Source organism: Cherax quadricarinatus, chromosome 28 (assembly GCF_038502225.1).
Source record: "Cherax quadricarinatus isolate ZL_2023a chromosome 28, ASM3850222v1, whole genome shotgun sequence".
Classification (NCBI taxonomy): Eukaryota; Metazoa; Arthropoda; class Malacostraca; order Decapoda; family Parastacidae; genus Cherax; species Cherax quadricarinatus.
Window position 1 is genome coordinate 22413309 of NC_091319.1, and position 26089 is coordinate 22439397.

The window sequence follows — 26089 nt, forward strand, 5'->3', positions numbered from 1 at the left end:
TTCGTCACATATTGCCGGTGAGGAATGTGTTCTTGTTGTAGATTAAGGATGTGTCCAGTGAAGGCTTTCACTTGGTTGTCAACATCCCCTTGGAGAAGAGCATTCCAATCGGTGGTGGCGAGCTCAGAGCAAAGGGCTGGCCAATTACCTCTTTCCCATAGCCAGGTTGTGCGTGTGGACTCCTCACCTCGTTCTGTTGGGATCTTAAGTGTCGTAAAAACAGCCTTGTGGTCAGACGATCCAACGTAGCCGAGGGGTTGACAAGTGACTATGCCTTCTGCCAGATCACTCACTACTGGGTCAAGGGAGGAGCCAGAGATATGAGTAGGGAAATCAACAAAGTTTCTCATGTCAAACACTACAAGAAGGTCATCAAAGTCCCTCTGTATAAGGTGCTGGTTGAGGTCACCAACAATTATAATATGTTGACAGTTGTGTTGTAGCAGAAGGGAGTCAATATTTTCCATTAGGAAGTTGATGGGGTCTGCATGTTGCCACTGAGGTCTGTACATTGCACATGCTAGTACAGAGGTACTAGTGTTTATACAGAGCTTGAAGAACATCATTTCAAGATGTGTAGGGGTGGCAACATCAATGTGCTGGGCATGAACACTTTTAGAGAAGCACACAGCAACACCTCCTCCTTGCCCTTGCCTGTCTCTTCTCATCCATGAGGTGTAGCCAGCAATTCTTGCCAAATTTTCTGGAGTCCTGTCATCCAAAAATGTTTCAACAACAGCTATCATGTCGGGACGTCGAGTGTTCACAAAACTGTGTGTGAGCTCTCCAACATTAGTGATGAAACCTCTAATGTTGGCCGACAGGATGCTGATAGACTGGCTCCTCATGATGAAGTGGTCAGCTTGAGGTGGTGGGTGTTTAGGGAATGTAAGGTGCCTGCCCTTGAGAGAGGTAGGGTACTGAGGCAGCTGCAGGGATGTAGGTCTGTGGTCTTGTATTGGGGAAAAAAAAATGTCCCCTGCCATTGTTTTCTGCTGCCAACTGTGGCTCAGTTGGCAGTGCATTCAACTCTTGGTGGAAACATTGGGCACGTTTACTCACACCTGCTGCCCCTGTTCACCTATCAGTAAATAGATACTTGGGTGTTAGACGACTTTTGTGAGTTGCATCCGAGGGGGGGGGGTAGTATACCTTAGAGAGGGTTGGGGCTTTGTAATGAGCTGATGTATGATAACCGCTCTTAGCCTGTAAAATTGATTTGTGCAAAAAAAAAAAAAAAAAAAAATGGGTCTCCTACAACCTCCCCATTCCTTCGAAGAAAAAATCCAAGAACAGGCAGGTCCATGCTGTGCATCATGGGGTAAAACTGCCTAATTAGCATAACAATTAGGACCTGTTGTTCCACCATGAGCATCACTGTGAACAAACAAGGTGTGGAACTGCCATGAAAATGACATAATTATTCCAAATTTCTTACAATGTCATGATACTAACAGTGGAATTCAGCCAATAAGCACACTATATGGATTTAACCTAGGATAACTCAATACAGTAGACCCTCGAATTTCATTATTAATCTATTCCAGAGACTAACGAAAGGCAAAATTTACGAATGGCAGAACCATTTTCCCCATAAGAAATAATGTAAATCCAATTAATCCGTTTCAGACACCCAGAAGTATTAACAAAAAATACATTTTTAGAGATTAAATATAGATTTACATACAGAAAACAATGAGAAATATCTTAAGAAAGTAGCCTGTGTACATATTGTTAAACATTAAAACCAGTAGAAAAACTGAAAACCAGTTATAATTTGGTGTCAGATTGTATAATGTAAATATCACTAACACACTTATGCCATTGTTGCTGGTAAGTGATTTTTGTTTTCTCAACTTTAATACTCCAGAAATCCAAGTTTTTATTAGATTCCACTCATGTTAATCATATTCATTTCATAAAGATGCACTCTTTCAGTCTGTAAAAAACAATCATTTTTCAATATCATGCCACATGCAGGAATTAAAATGTGTGTGTGTGCACACAAGGGTTGCTGTATAGACTTAGATTACAGTAGGACCCCCTTATCCGTGGGCAATACATTTCAAGGACCTACCATGGATATTAGCATACCCTATATATAAGTTCTGTGCATGCCTGTTATAAAGTTTAATTGATAAATTATGCATAATAAGTGGAGAATTTTTAGTTTTTCACAAATGGGAAGCACTTTCAGCTTCTCTTAGGTTTTGAAGAATGGCCAGCTTCTCTACTTTTGCATTTTGGAGCCATTATTATGCAAAATTAAGAGGCATTTTTGGGCCACAGTAAACCATGGATGACTGAAACTGTGGATACCAAATCAGTTGATACGGGGGTTCTACTGTACAGTGGAACCTCAAAAATCGAACGTATCACATCGAATGTTTCGAAAATAGGACCATTTTTTCAGACAAACTGTGTCCCTATTATCAAACGCGCCCCTATTTTCGGACCGCCGGGTACGGGACCTGTCTGCCGCCCGCTCTGTCTGCGTCCCCGTGCAGGCGCCATGAGCAGTGTAGCTTTGTTCATGCTTGAGTGAACACTAACCTGCGCTCTCATTCACACATTTTACGATTATTTCGTTTTGTTTAGTACTTGTGGGACTGGGAAATAAGCTGCCATGGGCCCAAAGAAACTTGCTAGTGGTACCCCTGTGGTAAAGAAAGTGAGAAACACCATAGATGTGAAGAAGGAAATAATACAGAAGTATGAGAGTGGTGTGAGACTTATTGAGCTTGCCAGGATGTATGGGAAAAACAAGTCGACCATCAGTTCTATCCTGTCAAAGAAAGAACAAATCAAGGAAGCTGATGTTGCGAAAGGTGTTAATATAGGGAGTGGATGAGGTGCCTTCTTCAGAGATTAAGGAGATTTGTGCCAAGTGGAATGATGTCCAAATGTTTGTGCAGAAGTACCACCCTGAGCAAGCTGAAACAAGCCATCTTTGCAACAAGTTCAGTGACAGAACCATGTCCAATTTTAGGGAAATGTTAAAGAGGCGCCAGAAACAGAGGACTGTGGACAGTTATTTTGTGAGACAGGGGCCCAGTGACTCTCAAGCTGGTCCTAGTGGCATTAAAAGACAGAGAAGGGAAGTAACCCCAGAGAGGGCTTTACCCGAAGTCCTCATTGAAGGGGATTCTCCTTCCAAACACTAACCCCAACTCTCTCTCTCCTCCTCCCTATCTTCCAGATGCCATCACCAATCTTCAATAAAGGTAAGTAAAAATGTTATTTTATATATATTACTATACATAAATAATCCTTTGACTGTTTACGGCATATAAATACGTCTTACGTGCCACTGTTTCAGACATATACATGTATATACTCAATAATTCTAGCAGCTTCAAATCAAGTGGGAGAAAGCTGGTAGGCTCACATGTGAGAGAATGGGTCTGTGTGGTCAGTGTGCACCACATAAAAAAAATCCTGCAGCACACAGTGCGTAATGAGAAAAAAAAACTGACCGTTTTTTTTGGATTAAAACGCCGACTTTGAGGTGTATTTTCGTATAGTATTTATCGTTGTATTCGCGTTTTTATGGTCTTAGGTGATAAAATGGAAAACATATTACAGAAATAGAGATGATTTTCATTACTTTCATGATGAAAACAACCTTGAAACTGAGCTCAAAGTAGCGGAAATGTTCGATTTTTACTAATGTTCAGGAGTAAGCAAATCACACCACACATCCAATACACGTCAACTGGGGAGTCTAATATTCTTTCACTAGTACACTGATTTTTACAATAATGAAGTAGTCTGCATAACAGTAAATTTTGTATTTTTTTGTATGAATAAAAAATCAAAACAGAAAGCAATAATAATATAACAGGGGCCTAGAGATGTGACTAATGAACAGAGGATATGTTATTTTAGTGCCAAGAATGTCTACCTTGTTTATTCTGGACCCTATTTTGAAATTGGCATTGTTTTTGATTTGCGTGAAATTGGCCAAATTGCCAATTTCTGACCACTTTATTGGGTAGTTCAAATCTGTAAATTGGCAATTTCTTGTACTCAACTGATAGATAAAATGGAGTTCTAAAGAAATAGCTATGAGTTTGGTCAATTGGAACAACGGAATTGGCTAAAAACAGGGCTCAAATTCGGCGAAATTGCCGATACGTATATGTCGCCAAGACTGCTAACTTCACGGGAGCGTAATTCCGTGCGTTTTTGACCAAATTTCGAACTTTTGGTGTCATTACCATCAGGAAAAGATTCTCTATCATTTCATAAGTTTTTTTTTTTTTTTTTTTTTTTTTTTTTTTTTTTTTTTTTTTTTTCAAAAAAATTATCGACATAGAATGACAGTTTCAGAAAGGGGCCTGCGACAGTCAAAGGGTTAAAAACTATAGTATTTGTTGTATGTAAAACTGTAATTAATCTCTATAAAATGTGTTTTTTGTGTGAATATTTTTGGGTTTCTGAAACGGATTAATTGTATTTCCATTATTTCTTATGGGAAATATTCCTTTGAATTTCGGACTTTTCGAATTTAGAACTAGCTCCTGGAACGGATTAAGTTCGATTTTTGAGGTTCCACTGTATTAACTTTATTTTATTTACACCATTAATGATATTTTTACTCATAAGACAGTGGATATATTTTTGTATTTTACAGGTGCTGGTGAATTAGACAGTCGTGTTAAAGTTGTAAGTCTGTTAATGCTACACCTGAGTGTGTTGCTGTGGTTTTACCACTGTGGCCTCCTCTCTCGCTCACCATTGGAGGATGCTATTGAGGAATGTCATGTACCATTTCCTGCTGAGCTCTTGTGTGGCATTTATAAAAACAGGCAAGTACCATTGTAGCTACATATTGATAATACTGTATACATGTTTTCTTTTGTGCAGCATACTTTTTTTTTTTTTTTTAACACGCCAGCCATCTCCAACCGAGGCAGGGTGAACCCCCCCCCCCCCAAATACTTTCATCATTATCCAAAACTTTCACCATCATTCATACCTAATCACTGTCTTTGCAGCATACTTATTATGACAGTAATGTTACAGTTCTGGTAACTGCTGCTGAGAGCCAGCTTACCTTATGTATTATTTCTGGCAAAATATACAGTGGAACCTCTTCTTACGAGTGCATTCACGTGCAAGTTTTTCCAGATACAAGCAGCTGCTCGGTCAATTTTTTGCTTCCAGACGCAAGCAAAATTCCCAGATGCGAGCAGGCCTCAAGGGAGGTTAATTGACACTGGTGATGGGGCTCATGCTCTTGATCTAGGGAATTGGATTTCAGTTGTTTGTTGGACTATATTATTGAAACTTGGGCAATGTATGATGAAAAGATGCTTCTTAACCCTTTCAGGGTTTCCGACGTACTAGTATGGCTTACACGCCAGGGTTATTGACGTACTAGTACGCATAAATTCTAGTGCCTTCAAATCTAGTGAGAGAAAGCTGGTAGGCCTACCTATGAAAGAATGGGTCTATGTGGTCAGTGTGCACAGTATAAAAAAAAATCCTGCAGCACACAGTGCATAATGAGAAAAAAAAAACTCCAACTGTTTTTCGTTTAAAACAGCAACATTGCAGTTTATTTTTGTATGGTATTTATTGTTGTATTCTAGTTTTCCTGGTCTCATTGTATAGAATGGAAGACTTATTACAGAAATTGAGATGATTTTGATTGGTTTCACAATGAAAAGTACCTTGAAATTGAGCTCAAAATAGCAGAAATGTTCAATCTTTGCCAAAGTTCGAAAGTAAACAAATCATGCCATGCGTCCAATACATGTCATCTGGTGAGCCTAATATTCTTTCACAAGGGCACTGATATTATTTATACCATTTCTACACTAATGCAGTAGTCTGCATAACTGTAAATTTTCTACTTTTTGTGAGAATGAAAACTCAAAGTGGAAGGCAAAAGAGATGTAAGAAGGGCCTGGAGACGTGACTAATGAACAGAGAAAATGTTCTTTTAGTGCCAGGAATATCTGTCTGGTTTATTCTGTACTCTGTTTGGAAATTGGCATCTTTTGAAATTTGTGTGAAATTGGCAAAATTGCCAATTTCTCACCACTTTATTGGATAGTTGAAATCAGTAAATGGGTGGTTTCTTGTACTCATTCGATAGAAAAAGTGGAGTTCTAGAAAAATAGTTATGATTTTTGTCAACTAGCACACTGGAACTGGCCGAAAATAGGGCTCAAATTGGGTGAAATCGCCGATGCGTAAACATCGAGACCGCTAACTTCGCGAGAGCATAATTCCTTAAGTTTTTCACCAAATTTTGTACTTTTAGTGTCATTATGATTGGGAAAAGATTTTCAACCATTTCATAAGAAAAAATAATTTTTTTTTTCTGAAATTTTCGACCCTGAGATCAAGTTTAGGAGAGGGCCTCTCTACCCTGAAAGGGTTAATGTACACTAAAAATGAAAGAAATAGGACCATAAATAACGGAGTTCACTTCTCAGCCATTATCCTCCCCTTAGCGGTATATTTTCATATGGTTTTTATGGTTGTATTCTTGTTTTATTTGGTCTCATGTGATTGAATGGAAAATTTACTACAAAAATAAATACACATATGATTTTAATTGGTTTCATGATGAAAGGTACCTTGAAATTGAGCTCAAAAGAGCAGAAATGTTCAATTCTTTGGCAACATCAGTGGCAGACATCATGAGGCAGCAGTGGCAAAGTGTAGCATTAAGAGTGTAGCACTTATAAGTCACTCTGACTTTTTTGGGTTATCCTAGGTTCTCAACACATGTAGTCAGGAGCAGGAATGGCCGCTGTGGTGGCCCTATAAACCCCAACAACAATGGCTGCTGTCACCACCACTAGCCACATACCTAATGACATATTTTATTCATTAAATGAACAAAGATAATTATTATTTATCAGTTAGATAAGTAGGAATTTGGGACACCTAGGTCGCAAAAAATGTCCCCCTTCGATACCTACAACTGTCATAGCCACAAGTTGCTCTGGACCTATTAATTATAAATGAAATATGTATCACCAGGAATTCTGGTAAATATATAAATTTGTGGACTGTATATTAAATTAATAAAATATTATATATATACACATATACATAACAGAAGGAAAATATATCTTAATATCACTCACCAATTTGACTGGAGATTAATGTGTATCACACTCAGAAAACCTCACTGTCTATCTACGAAAATAACACTGGCCAGGTTACTACATAAGACTTATCTGAGGTTCCTGGAGCTGTCTTGTCCAGTCGCCTGATATCTCAAGTTATGCAGGAATGCACATCCAACAATTTCGCCTCCTATTTGAGAGGTGTCAACCCAATTTTACCTCTAGAGCACGAAAATTCTTCACATTATTAATTAACATCTGTTACTCAATTCAAAACAAACAAACAATGGCGAGTGTCCTTCTGCGCAGGCGCTGCTTCCCGTTTTCGATAACATAAATTTTATTAAATACAGTATGGCCATCTATTTACATATAACTACTGTATTTCTGGAAAATATATACAGTATTTTCCACAGTGTATATATCATGTTTCTATGTTATTAATATTGTTTATTATGTCATATTACATGAATTGTGATAGATAAATAAGCAAGCTGTAGAGTTGTTATTAGGGAAATTATTAAAGTATTTTCTCATGCCTGGAATTCCACTGGAACGAATTAATTCCATTTCAATTAATTTAAATGAGGAAAATTGACTCTACAAACGAGCAAATCCAGTTGCAAGCAAGGTCATGGAACGGATTAAACTCGTAAGTTGAGGTTCCACTGTATTTTAAATGTAGCATGTTGTAAATCACCACTTGTAGGCTTTTATTATACTCTTTCTTATGGTATGTTATACACAAAATTACATATACTACTTTATTTTCTTATAGAAAGTAATTTTATACAAGGTGCCATTATAGTCATCTTTTATGATGCTGGTTCGTATGCCACCTCCAGGACTTGAGTCTTGGAGGTGGGAAGCACGATGCCTGCACTTTAAAAGAGGGGTTTGGGATGCTTGTGTTTGGAGTGACATCTGAACTGTCATATCTGCACTCCTCTGCAAAGACAGTGTGTGAATGATGGTGAAAGCGTTTTTATTTTTGGGGTCACCCAGCCTCGGTGGGAGATGGCCAGTGTGTTGGGAAAAAATCTCAATTAAATTTTTTCTTAAAATTTTGTGTCTTACTAGATTTTCATTATTTTCTGTTTTCTTGAGCATTAACTTTTTTCACTGCTACCTCTCCATGCTGTTGTATGAAATTTTTTAAATTTCATTTTATATTGTGGATATATAATTATCTATTGTTCATTATTTAGATTCCAAGGAAGAGCTATAGAGATAAATGGTATAAAATGCCAACACATTGAAAAATAAACACATAAGAAGTATAATGTGATCCTTTAATAACAACGTTTTGCTCACACAATGGGCTTTATCAAGTCACAAACAGATCTACCTGGGTGAAAGGTACGTGAGTATTTATAGGATGGAGTCAGGTGGAGAGTGCTGGGTAGGGTGGATCTGAACCTGCATGTGACAATCTTCCAAGTTAGATGATAGTGTCTAGGACCTTGGGCAGCTTTAAAAAAAGATTGGACAAGTATATGAGTAGACCTTCTGCAATGTTCCTCCATTCTTATGCCAAGAAACTTCTTCATCGTTATCCCACGTAAGAACATAAGAATGGAGGAACACTGCATAAGGTCTACTCACATACTTGGTCAATCTCTTTTTAAAGCTGCCCAAGGTCTTAGACAATATCACCCTACTCAGAAGATGGTCACATGCAAGTTCAGGTCCAACCTACCCAGCATTCTCCACTTGACTCCATCCTATAAATATACTCACATACCTTTAACTCAGGAAGATCTGTTTGTGACTTAATAAAGCCCAGTGTGTGGGTGAAACATTATCAATAAAGGATTACATTATACTGCTTATGTGTTTATTTTTCCAAGACCTATAGAGTTTGGTCTGCCTTTTACCATGAGAATGACTGTAAATAACTATATTGTATTAACATTTGAACCCATGTGTTAGGTCTTCTATTATGTAACTGTCTACCTTTGATATACGTACCTTTGAAGAGTTTTGTTAGTTTCACTACTATCGGAGCCTGGCCATGAGCCAGGCTCATCTGGTGCTTAGCTGGTCAACCAGGCTGTTGCTGCTAGAGGCCCTTTGCCCCACATATCCATCACAGCCTGGTTTATCTGGCACCTGGTGAAGATACTTATCCAGTTTCCTCTTGAAGGTTCCTACACTTGTTCCAGCTATGTTTCTGATATTTTCTGGTAAGATGTTGAATAGTCTGGGACCCCGGATGTTGATACAGTGTTCCCTTATTGTCCCCACCACACCCTTTCTCCTCACTGGGTTTATTTTGCACCTCCTATATCTCTCACTCCAGTATGTTATGGCAGTGTGCAGATTTGGGACCATGCCCTTGAGTACTTTCCAGGTATTTATTATCATGTATATCTCTCTTTCTCTCTCCTCTGCTCCAATGAGTACATGTTCAAGACTTAAAGGCATTCCCTGTCATTTAGGTGCTGTACTGGCTCTGTGTGAGCCAGCTCTGATATTTCTCCTGCTTTGAATGGGGCCATCTGCACTGAGCAATATTCTAAGTAAGGGAGCACTAGTGATTTGAAGAGTGTCACCATCGGCATTATTTCCCTTGTTTTGAAAGTTCTCAATACCCACCCCATCATCTTCCTGGCTGTTGTCTAGCTTTTTTTTATCTTTTCTAGTCTTTCTGTTGAGGAATTAATTACCTCTTACTCTTCTTTCCTGCCTTTCCTTTTTTTCCTCACATTTCATTTTGCTACTGCCAAACATTTATTTATATATATTTTTTTTACCCTTTTTAGACGCTCGGAAATCCAGAATCTTAGCTCATCTCTTGTTGGCAACGAGATACTGATGATTGATGGCCTGCTTGAAGACACAGTTGGAGGGTCAGGTGGAAGCATAGGCAAGGCATGGGAGAAAGAGGGTGGCAGTGGAATGTATCCTCCTCCCTCACTCCATGCTGTCTTGGCCACCTTTCTCCTCCCTGATGTATCTACCACCACCAAACATCGGATTGTTCAGTATCTTTTTCTTGATCTTGCATCCCTCTTATCTGATGGGTAAGTTCATAATAAACGTTGAGTTAAAGAATCAAATTGAAGTTTGTGATAATTTCCAAAAGAAATTGTAAAACCAAATGAAATAACATGTAAATATAGCTACTCCATTTGAGTGGAATGTGCTGCCTCCCTGTTGCCTGTTAGGATGGTACCTACTATCTTGTAGCATTGCCACCTTGTACTTCTCCCACTATATAGTAGCATGGCATCTGCTGCCTATTCCCACTGTTTACTAGGATGGTACCTGCTGCCTCTTCTCACTACTTAGTAAATTTAATCCTCCTCCTCCTACATGGCAGAATGGTACCTCCTAGGGAGTTCTAAGTCAAGACAACCAATATTTTGAGGATTTAATACCATGCCACTCCTGTGCTCTTCTGAGCTCATGACTGGAAATCTTAGCTCAGACTGAGTTATGATCTAGGTCGATTTGAGGTCACAGGTCTCACCATTTCTTTTTTTTAAATACTGGCCATTTCTCACTGTGAATAAATAATCATTGTTTACCTGTTAGACTATATTGATCTGAATTCGGCAGAGTACAGGGATTTCATTGATGTAAGTTTTATATCTCTAGGTCAGAAATTTAATATTTGACATTTTGACTTAGTTTAAGAGGTCACCTTATGAACTTTAAGGTATCACCTGTTACAAAAAATTATGTAACTTAAAATAGTCTGATGTATTTGTTAGAAGAAACTAAAATAAAAACTGTGTTCATGTATACTCTGCTCAGTTTATGCAAGTATAGTGTATGGGGTATTCTCTAGCATGTACACAGTTATTGCTATTTCTTTTAGATAATACATACAACTTTTTTGCATGTTAAATAACTTATTTGTACAGTGGCCTAGACTAGGGCAAGACATTGAACATTCAAATTCTAACCTAGAAAAATAATTTGTAGTTTAATGAAGTCCATGTACTCTGCTGATTCCATATTTTTATTACATAACAGGTATATGATGGTAATTGCCCAAGTTATGGTGTTTGAATAAAATGCTTAGTCCTTTGTAGGGGTGTGCAAAGTATAAGTATCGGTGGGCACTGGCTAATTTTGATGGTATCAGTATTGAACTAAAATAGAGTACAGGTATTGGTGGGTATTTGCTAATTTTGATGGTATCAGAAATGGCGGGCATCAGCTTATCTTTATGGTATCAGTCTAAAATTCAGTATCTATATTGGCAAAAATATTTGATATTATTCCATAACTAGTCCTCTGACCTCAGAATTAGCTAGGTCATAATTCTTGACCAATAAGTCAGACTGAGTTAACATTTAGTATTAAGTTTAGAGCACTGGATAATGTTGAATACTGAATTTGAAGATAACTGGAGAGACTAGGATGTTAGACACTGTCTTGTCCTGGATGTGCTCTGTTGTCTTCATCCACTACCTAGAAGGTTGATACCTGATACCTCCTCCCACTATCTCATAGGATGGTACCTGATGCCTCCTCCCACCACCTCACTGGTTGGTACCCAATACCTCCTTCCACTACCTCAAGAGGATGGTACCGAGTGCCACCTCCCTCTACCTCATAGGATGGTACCTGATGCCTCCTCATTGCCTAGTACCATGGGACCTGATGCCTCCTCCTTCCTAGTAGGATGGTACCCAATGCCTGTTCCCACTACCTAGTAGATGATATATGATGCCTATTCCCACTACCTAGTAGATGGTACATGATGCCTGTTTCCACTACCTAGTAGATGGTACATGATGCCTATTCTCACTACCTACTAGGATGATATCCAATGCCTCCACCTGCTTCCACTGCTTGAAACAATAACACTTGCTGCCAGTTATATTTTGAATTGATAGACTGAAAAGTAAATAAATCAGACCCATTACAATATTATATATTTTTTAAGCTAAGAGGCATGTAATGAAAGATTTCGTGAAGCTAGTGTTAAAAGTATTACAAGTTACAATATTAATTTACATGAGAAGTAAATGTATCACCCTCCAACAGGTATGTCAGAATTGTAGAGGAACTTGTGAAATATCCCTCCAGTTTTTCACTGTCGCCATCACATATAAAGCTAACACAGGCCTTCTGGCTTTTGGATCATAAAGATTTTCAGGTGAGTTAATAGTATTACACAACATTGGTTATAACTAATTTATAAGTGTTCTTTGGGAAAGAAGATGAGCTCTAGCTTTTGAATTTGATATTTTATTGTGACATGAATAAACTTAAAGCTTTATTTATGACCCCTAATGAGGAGTCATATTTTACTGCACAATTGTCTAATTTGTTCTCTATTTCCTGATGTGAGTGTTATTTGATTTAGTGTAAAATTTTCATTGATGTCCCCTTGTTTTGGAGCCTGTGCTGGTAATGGTTAATATATTTAGAAACTGATAAAACCTAAAAGAATGATAACCAATACAGATTCTTATTCATCATGCCTGTGTACTAGGTACAGGCACCTAAAGTCAGTGCCTGACCAGCCGGGCTGTGGTTTGTACGTCAGTTTGCGTGCAACCAGCAGTAACAGGCCTGGTCTCAGACCAGGCTGGGGGGGTGTTGACCCCCAAAATCCTCTCCAGGTATACCATTTCTCACATGTGAAGATTTCAGAATGACTTGCTTATGAAGCCTGTTGACTGGATTATCATATTCAGTAGTGTGTTTTTAATACTTTTGAGTACCTTTCGTGATTGGGCAGTACTTAGGCAAAATGCCTAAAATAAAACATGCATCATATATTAAATGTCTTAAGTTTATGGATATACAGGATATATGTATGTTTGAATTTATGTTGGGTACCTTTTTGAAAATTTCAGACATGTACTCAGTTTTGAGAAATACTTGACTGTGTTCAGAGCAATGCCTTCTTTGCTCACCCTAAGAATATTCTGTTGAGCATGATCCATGAAGTAGCAAAGTACGTCAGAGAGTTGGATCAGAGGAAGATTCTGAATGGTAGAGAGTGCAAGCCTGACACCGTCAGAACATTCAAGGTGTATATGTTGAACTTTGAAAATGGTTATTGAAGTATGATAAACTGGCAATCCTGTGAGGTGATGGAGCCACCTCTAACCAAACGCTTCATGCATTTTGATTAGCCAAGTACAATATTATTTTGTGTCACTCAAGCCATAGAATGGCATACTTTGCTGGTAACAGAAACTTCAGCTTAAGCCTTTAGGCAAGAATCCAGAATAAAATCTAGTGCAAAAATATCAAAGTTAGAAACTAAAAGTGACAACTGTATGAAATAATATTACTTCAGTACAGTGGACCCCCGCTTAACGATCACCTCCAAATGCGACCAATTATGTAAGTGTATTTATGTAAGTGCGTTTGTACGTGTATGTTTGGGGGTCTGAAATGGACTAATCTACTTCACAATATTCCTTATGGGAAAAAATTCGGTCAGTACTGGCACCTGAACATACTACTGGAATGAAAAAAGTTCGTTAACCGGGGGTCCACTGTATTATCGTTGGGTTAGGCAGGGTGGACCATGACAAAATAAGTCAAGAGCTGCATATATTCAAGGTGGTCAAATGATTTTCTCTATTTTGAGATAGCAGAAGCAGCACCTAAAGTTATAGTTGTATGAATCTAAGATAAGTCGTAATAGACAACTCTCAATAAATAAATGGAAAAATGATGGGAATTCAAACCATGGTCCTGAATGGTAGTAAGTTCAGCACTCTACCACTGGGTTATGAGGCTATATGGCTTTGAGAATAAATCTGCTATAAGGCTACTGGAGGTATGGGAAAGGGTAGTTGGATCACAGATGGTGGCCTCTCATGCAGACATAACACATGAGTGCTGACTATGAAATTTTCCTATTAGAAGTCTTGTGGAGTACTGGACCTCTTAACATTCAGGACTACAGTTTGAATCCCTGCCCATTCTTCTGTTTATTTGTAATGTATGTCAGCAGGATTTTTAACATGGTTTAAAATGCATCACCAGAATATTATTCCTTGTTATTAAATGAGAAGGGAATAATTATAGGTTAGTTGCATCTAGGAATGAGGCATTAGAGGAACTATAAATAGACAAGTTGAGAAAACACTTGGAACTTATATTTCTTCATCTTTCTTTCAACAAACCGGCCATAACTGAGGAAGGGTGGCCCAAAAAGAAAAGTAAAAGTTTTTTGTTTTTTTCCAACAAGTCGGACATCTCCCACTGAGGCAGGGTGACCCAAAAAAGAAAGAAAATCCCCAAAAAGAAAATACTTTCATCATCATTCAACACATTCACCTCACTCACACATAATCACTGTTTTTGCAGAGGTGCCCAGAATACAGCAGTTTAGAAGTAGTATATACGTATAAAAATACACAATATATACCTCCAAACTGCCAATATCCCAAACCCCTCCTTTAGAGTGCAGGCATTGTATTTCCCATTTCCAGGACTCAAGTCCGGTTATATAAAATAACCGGTTTCCCTGAATCGCCTCACTAAATATTACCCTGCTCATACTACAACAGCTCGTCAGGTCCCAAATACCATTTGTCTCCATTCACTCCTATCTAACACGCTCACGTACGCTTGCTGGAAGTCCAAACCCCTCGCCCACAACACCTCCTTTACCCCCTCCCTCCAACCTTTTCGAGGATGACCCCTACCCCGCCTTCCTTCCCCTATAGATTTATACGCTCTCCATGTCATTCTACTTTCATCCATTCTCTCTGAATGACCAAACCACCTCAACAAACCCTCTTCAGCCCTCTGACTAATACTTTTATTAACTCCACACCTCCTAATTTCCACACTCTGAATTTTCTGCATAATATTTACACCACACATTGTGATTAGACAGGACATCTCCACTGCCTCCAACTGCCTCCTTGCTGCAGCATTTGCAACCCAAGCTTCACGCCCGTATAAGAGTGTTGGTACTACTATACTTTCATACATTCCCTTCTTTGCCTCCATAGATAACATTTTTTGCCTCCACATATACCTCAGTGCACCACTCACCTTTTTTCCTTCATCAATTCTATGATTAACCTCATCCTTCATAAATCCATCTGCTGACACATCAACTCCAAAATATTTGAAAACATTCACTTCTTCCATACTCCTCCTCCCCAATTTGATATCCAATTTTCTTTATCTAAATCATTTGATACTCTCATCACCTTACTCTTTTCTGTGTTCACTTTCAACTTTCTACCTTTACACACACTCCCAAATTCGTCCACTAATCTTTGCAGTTTTTCTTTAGAATCTCCCATAAGCACAGTATCATCAGCAAAAAGTAACTGTCACTTCCCATTTTGTATTTAATTCCCCATAATTTAATCCCACCCCTCTCCCAAACACACTAGCATTTACTTCTTTTACAACCCATCTATAAATATATTAAACAACCATGGTGACATTAAACATCCCTGTCTAAGACCTACTTTTACTGGGAAATAGTCTCCCTCTCTTCTACACACACTAACCTGAGCCTCACTATCCTAATAAAAACTCTTTACAGCATTTAGTAACTTGCCGCCTATTCTATATGCACCTACCATCCGACTTACGACCGAGCTCGGTTCTGACCAACTGGTCTTAAGTCAAAATGGACGTAAGTCGAACTTTACTACTGAATATCAACATCACATTTTTGAAATGACTTTATCTTATTGTTTTATTTTGGTATTTCTAGGTAGTAGGTTGGTAGACAGCAACCACCCAGGGAGGTACTACCGTCCTGCCAAGTGAGTGTGAAACGAAAGCCTGTAATTGTTTTACATGATGGTAGGAGTGCTGGTGTCTTATGTCTGTCTCATAAATATGGAAGATTGCAGGTATGTCTTGCTACTTTTACTTACACTTAGGTCACACTACACACACATGTACATGTTTAGTTATACACACTCATCTGAGTTTTCTTTGATTTTATCTTAATAGTTCTTGGTCTTATTACTTTTCCTTTTATATCCATGGGGAAGTGGAATAAGAATCTTTCCTCCATAAGCCATGCGTGTTGTAAAAGTCAACTAAAATGCCGGGAACAATAGGCTAGTAACCCCTTTTCCTGTAATAATTACTAAAAAGAAAAAGAAGAAAATTGTCAAAGTGGGAAGTGTGAATGTGCATGGATATTGTGCAAATGATAAGAAAGAGATGATTGTGTATGTTATGAATGAGAAGAAGCTGGATGTCCTGGCTTTAAGTGAAACAAAGCTGAAGGAGGAAGCAGAGTTCAAGTGAAGAGGAATAAATGGGATTAGGTCAGGGGTTTCAAATAGAGTTAGAGCTAAAGAAGGAGTAGCAATAATGTTGAAGGATAAGTTATGGCAGGAAAAGAGGGACTATAAATGTATTAATTCAAGGATTATGTGGAGTAAAATAAAGGTTTGATGTGTAAAGTGGGTTATAGTAAGCGCATATGCACCTGGAGAAGAGAGAAGTGTAGAGGAGAGAGAGATTTTGGGAAATGTTGAGTGAATGCGTGGAGAGTTTTGAACCAAGTGTGAGAGTAATGGTGGTTGGGGATTTCAATGCTAAAGTGGGCAAAAATGTTGTGGAGGGAGTAGTAGGTAAATTTGGGGTGCCAGAGGTAAATGAAAATGGGGAGCCTTTAATTGAGCTATGTGTAGAAAGAGGTTTGGTAATAAGTAATACATATTTTATGAAGAAGAGGATAAATAAATATACAAGGTATGATGTAGCACATAATGAAAGTAGTTTGTTAGATTATGTATTGGTGGATAAAAGGTTGATGGGTAGGCTCCAGGATGTACACGTTTATAGAGGGGCAACTGATATATCGGATCATAATTTAGTTGTAGCTACAGTTAGTGTAAGACGTAGATGGGAAAAGAGGAAAATGGCAACAACAAGCAAGAGGGAGGTGAAAGCGTATAAACTAAAGGAGGAGGAAGTTCGGGTGAGATATAAGCAACTATTGGCAGAAAGGTGGGGTGGCGCAAGTATGAGTAGTGGGGAGTTTGAAGAGGGTTGGAATAGTTTTAAAATTGCAGTATTAGAATGTGGGGCAGAAGTGTGTGGTTATAGGAGGGTGGGTGCAGGAGGGAAGAGGAGTGATTGGTGGAATGATGAAGTAAAGGGCATGATAAAAGAGAAAAAAAGTAGATTATGAGAGGTTTTTACAAAGCAGAAGTATTACAAGAAGAGCAGAGTATATGGAGAGTAAAAGAAAGGTAAAGAGAGTGGTGAGAGAGTGCAAAAGGAAAGCAGATGATAGAGTGGGAGAGGCACTGTCAAGAAATTTTTATGAAAATTTATTTATTTATTTATTTATTAATTTGAACATGATACAGTGAAGTACAAAAGAATACAGTTAAATGCAGCATGCCAAAGCCACTTGAATGCATAGCATTACGGGCAGGCTTAAAATTAACTTAAGATTAACTAAGCAATGATATATTCAGCGGTACAAAAATTATTGTAAAACAGATAACAATTTAGTACAAATGAGTATTACAAAGACAGGTTATATGGTCGTTTACTGTGTTGCTGTGTAATCAGTAGAATGGAGTACACTGGACCCTCGACTAACGATATTAATTGGTACCCGAGAACAATTATCGTTAGTCGAGGCATCATGTTAGCATTAACATATAGTTGGTCGAATTTAACGTTAGTCGATGCCATCGTTGGTCGAGGGTCCACTATATTCTGTTAGGTAATGAAGTTAAATAGTAACAAAATAAGAAAAAATTTTGGAGCGAGTTAAATAAGTTAAGAAAGCCTAAAGAACGAATGGATTTGTCAGTTAAAAACAGAGTAGGGGAGTTAGTAGATGGGGAGATGGAGGTTTTGGGTAGATGGCGAGAATATTTTGAGGAACTTTTAAATGTTGACGAAGAAAGGGAAGTGGTAATTTCATGCACTGGCCAGGGAGGTATACCATCTTTTAGGAGTGAAGAAGAACAGGATGTGAGTGTGGGGGAGGTGCATGAGGCATTATGTAGAATGAAAGGGGGGTAAAGCAGCTGGAACTGATGGGATCATGACAGAAATGTTAAAAGCAGGAGGGGATATAGTGTTGGAGTGGTTGGTATTTTTGTTTAATAAATGTATAGGTAGTAGGTTGGTAGACAGCAACCACCCAGGGAAGTACTACCGTCCTGCCAGATAACTGTGAAACAAAAACCTGTAACTGTTTTGCATGATGGTAGGATTGCTGGTTTCTTTTTCTGTCTCATAAACACGCTAGATAACAGGGATATCTTGCTACTCCTACTTACACTTTGGTCACACTTCACAGACACGCACATGCATATATATATATACATACATCTAGGTTTTTCTCCTTTTTCTAAATAGCTCTTGTTCTTCTTTATTTCTTCTATTGTCCATGGGGAAGTGGAAAAGAATCTTTCCTCCGTAAGCCGTGCGTGTCGTATGAGGCGACTAAAATGCCGGGAGCAATGGGCTAGTAACCCCTTCTCCTGTAGACATTTACTAAAAAAGAGAAGAAGAAAAACTTTATAAAACTGGGATGCTTAAATGTGCGTGGATGTAGTGCGGATGACAAGAAACAGATGATTGCTGATGTTATGAATGAAAAGAAGTTGGATGTCCTGGCCCTAAGCGAAACAAAGCTCAAGGGGGTAGGAGAGTTTCAGTGGGGGGAAATAAATGGGATTAAATCTGGAGTATCTGAGAGAGTTAGAGCAAAGGAAGGGGTAGCAGTAATGTTAAATGATCAGTTATGGAAGGAGAAAAGAGAATATGAATGTGTAAATTAAAGAATTATGTGGATTAAAGTAAAGGTTGGATGCGAGAAGTGGGTCATAATAAGCGTGTATGCACCTGGAGAAGAGAGGAATGCAGAGGAGAGAGAGAGATTTTGGGAGATGTTAAGTGAATGTATAGGAGCCTTTGAACCAAGTGAGAGAGTAATTGTGGTAGGGGACCTGAATGCTAAAGTAGGAGAAACTTTTAGAGAGGGTGTGGTAGGTAAGTTTGGGGTGCCAGGTGTAAATGATAATGGGAGCCCTTTGATTGAACTTTGTATAGAAAGGGGTTTAGTTATAGGTAATACATATTTTAAGAAAAAGAGGATAAATAAGTATACAAGATATGATGTAGGGCGAAATGACAGTAGTTTGTTGGATTATGTATTGGTAGATAAAAGACTGTTGAGTAGACTTCAGGATATACATGTTTATAGAGGGGCCACAGATATATCAGATCACTTTCTAGTTGTAGCTACACTGAGAGTAAAAGGTAGATGGGATACAAGGAGAATAGAAGCATCAGGGAAGAGAGAGGTGAAGGTTTATAAACTAAAAGAGGAGGCAGTTAGGGTAAGATATAAACAGCTATTGGAGGATAGATGGGCTAATGAGAGCATAGGCAATGGGGTCGAAGAGGTATGGGGTAGGTTTAAAAATGTAGTGTTAGAGTGTTCAGCAGAAGTTTGTGGTTACAGGAAAGTGGGTGCAGGAGGGAAGAGGAGCGATTGGTGGAATGATGATGTAAAGAGAGTAGTAAGGGAGAAAAAGTTAGCATATGAGAAGTTTTTACAAAGTAGAAGTGATGCAAGGAGGGAAGAGTATATGGAGAAAAAGAGAGAGGTTAAGAGAGTGGTGAAGCAATGTAAAAAGAGAGCAAATGAGAGAGTGGGTGAGATGTTATCAACAAATTTTGTTGAAAATAAGAAAAAGTTTTGGAGTGAGATTAACAAGTTAAGAAAGCCTAGATAACAAATGGATTTGTCAGTTAAAAATAGGAGAGGAGAGTTATTAAATGGAGAGTTAGAGGTATTGGGAACATGGAGGGAATATTTTGAGGAATTGTTAAATGTAGATGAAGATAGGGAAGCTGTGATTTCGTGTATAGGGCAAGGAGGAATAACATCTTGTAGGAGTGAGGAAGAGCCAGTTGTGAGTGTGGGGGAAGTTCGTGAGGCAGTAGGTAAAATGAAAGGGGGTAAGGCAGCCGGGATTGATAGGATAAAGATAGAAATGTTAAAAGCAGGTGGGGATATAGTTTTGGAGTGGTTGGTGCAATTATTTAATAAATGTATGGAAGAGGGTAAGGTACCTAGGGATTGGCAGAGAGCATGCATAGTTCTTTTGTATAAAGGCAAAGGGGATAAAAGAGAGTGCAAAAATTATAGGGGGATAAGTCTGTTGAGTATACCTGGTAAAGTGTATGGTAGAGTTATAATTGAAAGAATTAAGAGTAAGACGGAGAATAGGATAGCAGATGAACAAGGAGGCTTTAGGAAAGGTAGGGGTTGTGTGGACCAGGTGTTTACAGTGAAACATATAAGTGAACAGTATTTAGATAAGGCTATTTATGGATTTGGAAATGGCATATGACAGGGTGGATAGGGGGGCAATATGGCAGATGTTGCAAGTGTATGGTGTAGGAGGTAGGTTACTGAAAGCAGTGAAGAGTTTTTACGAGGATAGTGAGGCTCAAGTTAGAGTATGTAGGAAAGAGGGAAATTTTTTCCCAGTAAAAGTAGGCCTTAGACAAGGATGTGTGATGTCACCGTGGTTGTTTAATATATTTATAGATGGGGTTGTAAGAGAAGTAAATGCGAGGGTCTTGGCAAGAGACGTGGAGTTAAAAGATAAAGAATCACACACAAAGTGGGAGTTGTCACAGCTGCTCTTTGCTGATGACACTGTGCTCTTGGGAGATTCTGAAGAGAAGTTGCGGAGATTGGTGGATGAATTTGGTAGGGTGTGCAAAAGAAGAAAATTAAAGGTGAATACAGGAAAGAGTAAGGTTATGAGGTTAACAAAAAGATTAGGTGATGAAAGATTGGATATCAGATTGGAGGGAGAGAGTATGGGGGAGGTGAACGTATTCAGATATTTGGGAGTGGACGTGTCAGAGGATGGGTCTATGAAAGATGAGGTGAATCATAGAATTGATGAGGGAAAAAGAGTGAGTGGTGCACTTAGGAGTCTGTGGAGACAAAGAACTTTGTCCTTGGAGGCAAAGAGGGGAATGTATGAGAGTATAGTTTTACCAACGCTCTTATATGGGTGTGAAGCGTGGGTGATGAATGTTGCAGCGAGGAGAAGGCTGGAGGCAGTGGAGATGTCATGTCTGAGGGCAATGTGTGGTGTGAATATAATGCAGAGAATTCATAGTTTGGAAGTTAGGAGGAGGTGCGGGATTACCAAAACTGTTGTCCAGAGGGCTTTAGGAAGGGTTGTTGAGGTGGTTCGGACATGTAGAGAGAATGGAGTGAAACAGAATGACTTCAAGAGTGTATCAGTCTGTAGTGGAAGGAAGGCGGGGTAGGGGTCGGCCTAGGAAAGGTTGGAGGGAGGGGGTAAAGGAGGTTTTGTGTGCGAGGGGCTTGGACTTCCAGCAGGCATGCGTGAGCGTGTTTGATAGGAGTGAATGGAGACAAATGGTTTTTAATACTTGACGTGCTGTTGGAGTGTGAGCAAAGTAACATTTATGAAGGGATTCAGGGAAACCGGCAGGCCGGACTTGAGTCCTGGAGATGGGAAGTACAGTGCCTGCACTCTGAAGGAGGGGTGTTAATGTTGCAGTTTAAAAACTGTAGTGTAAAGCACCCTTCTGGCAAGACAGTGATGGAGTGAATGATGGTGAAAGTTTTTCTTTTTCGGGCCACCCTGCCTTGGTGGGAATCGCCCAGTGTGATAATAAAAAAAAAAATAAATAAAAATGTATGAAAGAGGGGAAGGTACCTAGGGATTGGCAGAGAGCATGTATAGTCCCTTTATATAAAGGGAAGGGGGACAAAAGAGATTGTAAAAGTTATAGGGGAAGAAGTTTACTGAGTATACCAGGGAAAGTGTATGGTAGGGTTATAATTGAAAGAATTAGAGGTAAGACAGAATGTAGGATTACGGATGAGCAAGGAGGTTTCAGAGTAGGTAGGGGATGTGTAGATCAAGTGTTTACATTGAAGCATATATGTGAACAGTATTTAGATAAAGGTAGGGAAGTTTTTATTGCATTTATTGATTTATTGATAGAGTGGATAGGGGAGCAATGTGGCAGATGTTGCAAGTGTATGGAATAGGTGATAAGTTACTAAATGTTGTAAAGAGTTTTTATGAGGATAGTGAGGCTCAGGTTAGGGTGTGTAGAAGAGAGGGAAACTACTTTCCGGTAAAAGTAGGTCTTAGACACGGATGTGTAATGTCACCATTATTGTTTAATATATTTATAGATAGGGTTGTAAAAGAAGTAAATGCTAGGGTGTTCGGGAGAGGGGTGGGATTAAATTATGGGGAATCAAATACAAAATGGGAATTGACACAGTTGCTTTTTGCTTGTGCTTATGGGAGATTGTAAAGAAAAATTGCAAAGGTTAGAGGATGAGTTTGGGAGGGTGTGTAAAGGTAGAAAGTTGAAAGTGAACATAGAAAAGAGTAAGGTGATGAGGTTATCAAATGATTTAAAGAAAAATTGGATATCAAATTGGGTAGGAGTGTGGAAGAAGTGAATGTTTTCAGATATTTGGGAGTTGACATGTCGGCAGATAGATTTTTGAAGGATGAGGTTAATCATAGAATTGTTGTGGGAAAAAAGGTGAGTGGTGCATTGAGGTATATGTGGAGACAAAAAAAAGTTATCTATGGAGGCAAAGAAGGGAATGTATGAAAGTATAGTAGTACCAACACTTATATGGGTGTGAAGCTTGGGTTGTGAATGCAGCAACGAGGAGGCGGTTGGAGGCAGTGGAGATGTCCTGTCTAAGGGCAATGTGTGGTGTAAATATGCAGAAAATTCAGAGTGTGGATATTAGTAGGTGTGGAGTTAATAAAACTATTAGTCAGAGGGCTGAAGAGGGGTTGTTGAGGTGGTTTGGTCATTTAGAGAGAATGGATCAAAGTAGAATGACATGGAGAGCGTATAGATCTGTAGGGAAAGGAAGGCGGGGTAGGGGTCATCCTCGAAAAGGTTGGAAGGAAGGGGTAAGGGAGGTTTTGTGGGCGAGGGGCTTGCACTTCCAGCGAGCGTGCATGAGCGTGTTCGATAGGAGTGAATGGAGACGAATGGTATTTGGGACCTGACTATCTGCTGGAGTGTGAGCAGGGTAATATTTAGTGAAGGGATTCAGGGAAACTGGTTATTTTTTATATAGCTGGACTTGAGTCCTGGAAATGGGAAATACAATGCCTGCACTCTAAAGGAGGGGTTTGGGATATTGGCAGTTTGGAGGGATATATTGTGTATTTTTATATGTATATACTTCTAAACTGTTGTATTCTGAGCACCTCTGCAAAAACAGTGATATGTGTGAGTGAGGTGAAAGTGTTGAATGATGAAAGTATTTTCTTTTTGGGTCACCCTGCCTCGGTGGGAGACGACCGACTTGTTAAAAAAATAAAATATTCTACTCTTCTTATAACACTTCTGCTTTGTAGAAACCTCTCAAAAGCTAACTTTTTCTCTCTTATCACACCCTTTACTTCATCATTCCACCAATCACTCCTCTTTCCTCCTGTACCCACCCTCATATAAACACAAACTTCTGCCCCACATTCTAATACTGCATTTTTTAAACAATTCCAACCCTCTTCAACCTCCCCCCCCCCCCCACTACTCATACTTGCACCACCCCACCTTTTTGCCAATAGTTGCTTATATCCCACCTGAACTTCCTCTTCCCTTTGTTTATACACTTTCATCTCCCTCTTGCTTGTTGTTGCCATTTTCCTCTTTTCCCATCTACCTCTTACTCTAACTGTAGCTACAACTAAATAATGATCCGATATATCAGTTGCCCCTCTATAAACACGTACATCCTGGAGCATACCCATCAACCTTTTATCCACCAATACATAATCTAACAAGCTACTTTCGTTATGTGCTATATCATACCTTGTATATTTATTTATCCTCTTCTTCATAAAATATGTATTACTTATTACCAAACCTCTTTCTACACATAGCTCAATTAAAGGCTCCCCATTTTCATTTACCCCTGGCACCCCAGATTTACCTACTACTCCCTCCAACAACATTTTTGCCCACTTTAGCATTGAAATCCTCAACCACCATTACTCTCACACTTGGTTCAAAACTCTCCACACATTCACTCAACATTTCCCAAAATCTCTCTCTCTCCTCTACACTTCTCTCTTCTCCAGGTGCATATATGCTTACTATAACCCAGTATAATACATTTATAGTCCCTCTTTTTCTGCCATAACTTATCCTTCAACATTATTGCTACTCCTTTAGCTCTAATGCTGTTTGAAACCCCTGACCTAATCCCATTTATTCCTCTCCACTGAAACTCTCCCACTCCCTTCAGCTTTGTTTCACTTAAAGCCAGGACATCCAGCTTCTTCTCATTCATAACCTCCACAATCATCTCTTTCTTATCATTTGCACAACATCCAAGCACATTCAGACTTCCCACTTTGACAATTTCCTTCTTCTTGTTCTTTTTAGTAATTATTACAGGAAAAGGGGTTACTAGCTCATTGTTCCTGGCATTTTAGTTGACTTTTACAACACGCATGGCTTACAGAGGAAAGATTCTTATTCCACTTCCCCATTGATATAAAAGGACAAGTAATAAGACCAAGAACTATTAAGGTAAAATCAAAGAAAACTCAGATGTGTGTGTATAACTAAACATGTGCATGTATGTGTATTGTGACCTAAGTGTACGTAGAAGTAGCAAGACATACCTGTAATCTTGCATATTTATGAGACAAACAAAAGACACCAGCAATCCTATCGTCATGTAAAACAATTACATGCTAAAAATGAAAGTCTCTCTTTTTAACTTTAGTAATGTATTCAGGAGAAGGGGTTACTAGCCCCTTGCTCACAGCATGTTAGTTGCCTCTTACGGCACTCGTGGCTTGTGGAGGAAGAATTCTGTTTCACTTTTCCATGGAGGTAAAAGGAATTAAACAAGAACTAGTTAGAAAGAAGAAAACTCAGAGGGGGTGTATATATATGCTTGTAATGCATGTGTAGTGTGACCTATGTGTAAGTAGAGGTAGGAAGACATGCCTGAAATCTTGCATGTTTGAGGCAGAAAAAATACACCAGCATTCCTAGCATCATGTAAAACATTTACAGGCTTCCGTTTTACACTCACTTGGCAGGACAGTACTACCTCCCTGAGCTGTTGCTGTCTACCAACCTACTACCTAGAACTTATATTTCATTTTTGTTTTTTTAACATGTCTTCTGTTTCCCACCAAGGCAGGGTGACCCAAAAAGAAAGAAAAAACTCTCATCATCATTCAACACTTTAACCATCACTCATACACAGTCACTGTCTTTGCAGAGGCACTCAGATATGACAGTTTAGATGGCCCTCCTAACTGCCAATATCCCAAACCCCTCCTTAAAAGTGTAGTCATTGTACTTTCCATTTCCAGGACTCAAGTGAGGTTAACAGGTTTCCCTGAATCCCTTCACAAAATATTACCCTGCTCACACTCCAACAGCTTGTTGGGTCCCAAAAACCATTCACTCCTATCTAACATGTTCATGCACGCTTGCTGGAAGTCCAAGCCTCTCACCCACAAAACCTCATTTACCCCCCCCCCCCCCCTCTCTCTCTCTCTCTCTCTGTGTGTGTGTGTGTGTGTGTGTGTGTGTGTGTGTGTCGCTCGCTCGCTCGCTCGCTCAAGTTGACCGTGTCCCGCCGTGGCAGGGTGACCCAAAAAGGACAGAAAATCCCCAACAAGAAAATACTTTCATCATCATTCAACACTTTCGCCTCACTCACACATACTCACTGTTTTTGCAGAGGCACCCAGATACAACAGTTTAGAAGCATATATAAAGTTATATAACATATCCATCCAAAACTGCCAATATCCCAAACCTCTGCTTTAAAGTGCAGGCATTGTACTTCCCATTTCCAGTATTCAAGTCCAGCTGTATAAAAATAACCGGTTTCCCTTACTCCCTTCACTAAATACTACCCTGTACACACTCCAACAGCTCGTCAGGTCCATATTTCTTATCTTTAAAAAATACTCTCTTATAGTCAAATATGTGCAGAATAGATAAGAAACATTTCTTCTTCTTTCAACGTACCA

The 26089-nt window shown here is 39.0% G+C and overlaps 1 protein-coding gene across 6 annotated transcripts in view; it reads left to right on the forward strand.

The window, feature by feature from the left end:
• The window catches only part of Elys (AT hook containing transcription factor 1 homolog), a 269815-nt gene that overhangs the window by 97932 nt on the left and 145794 nt on the right, over positions 1-26089 (forward strand). For all 6 annotated transcript variants that reach the window (XM_070089464.1, XM_070089469.1, XM_070089468.1 and 3 more), the window contains exons 14-16: positions 4637-4811; positions 9857-10117; positions 12096-12207. In XM_070089464.1, coding sequence (XP_069945565.1) covers positions 4637-4811; positions 9857-10117; positions 12096-12207 — 548 coding nt within the window. The remainder of the gene's footprint in view (positions 1-4636; positions 4812-9856; positions 10118-12095; positions 12208-26089) is intronic.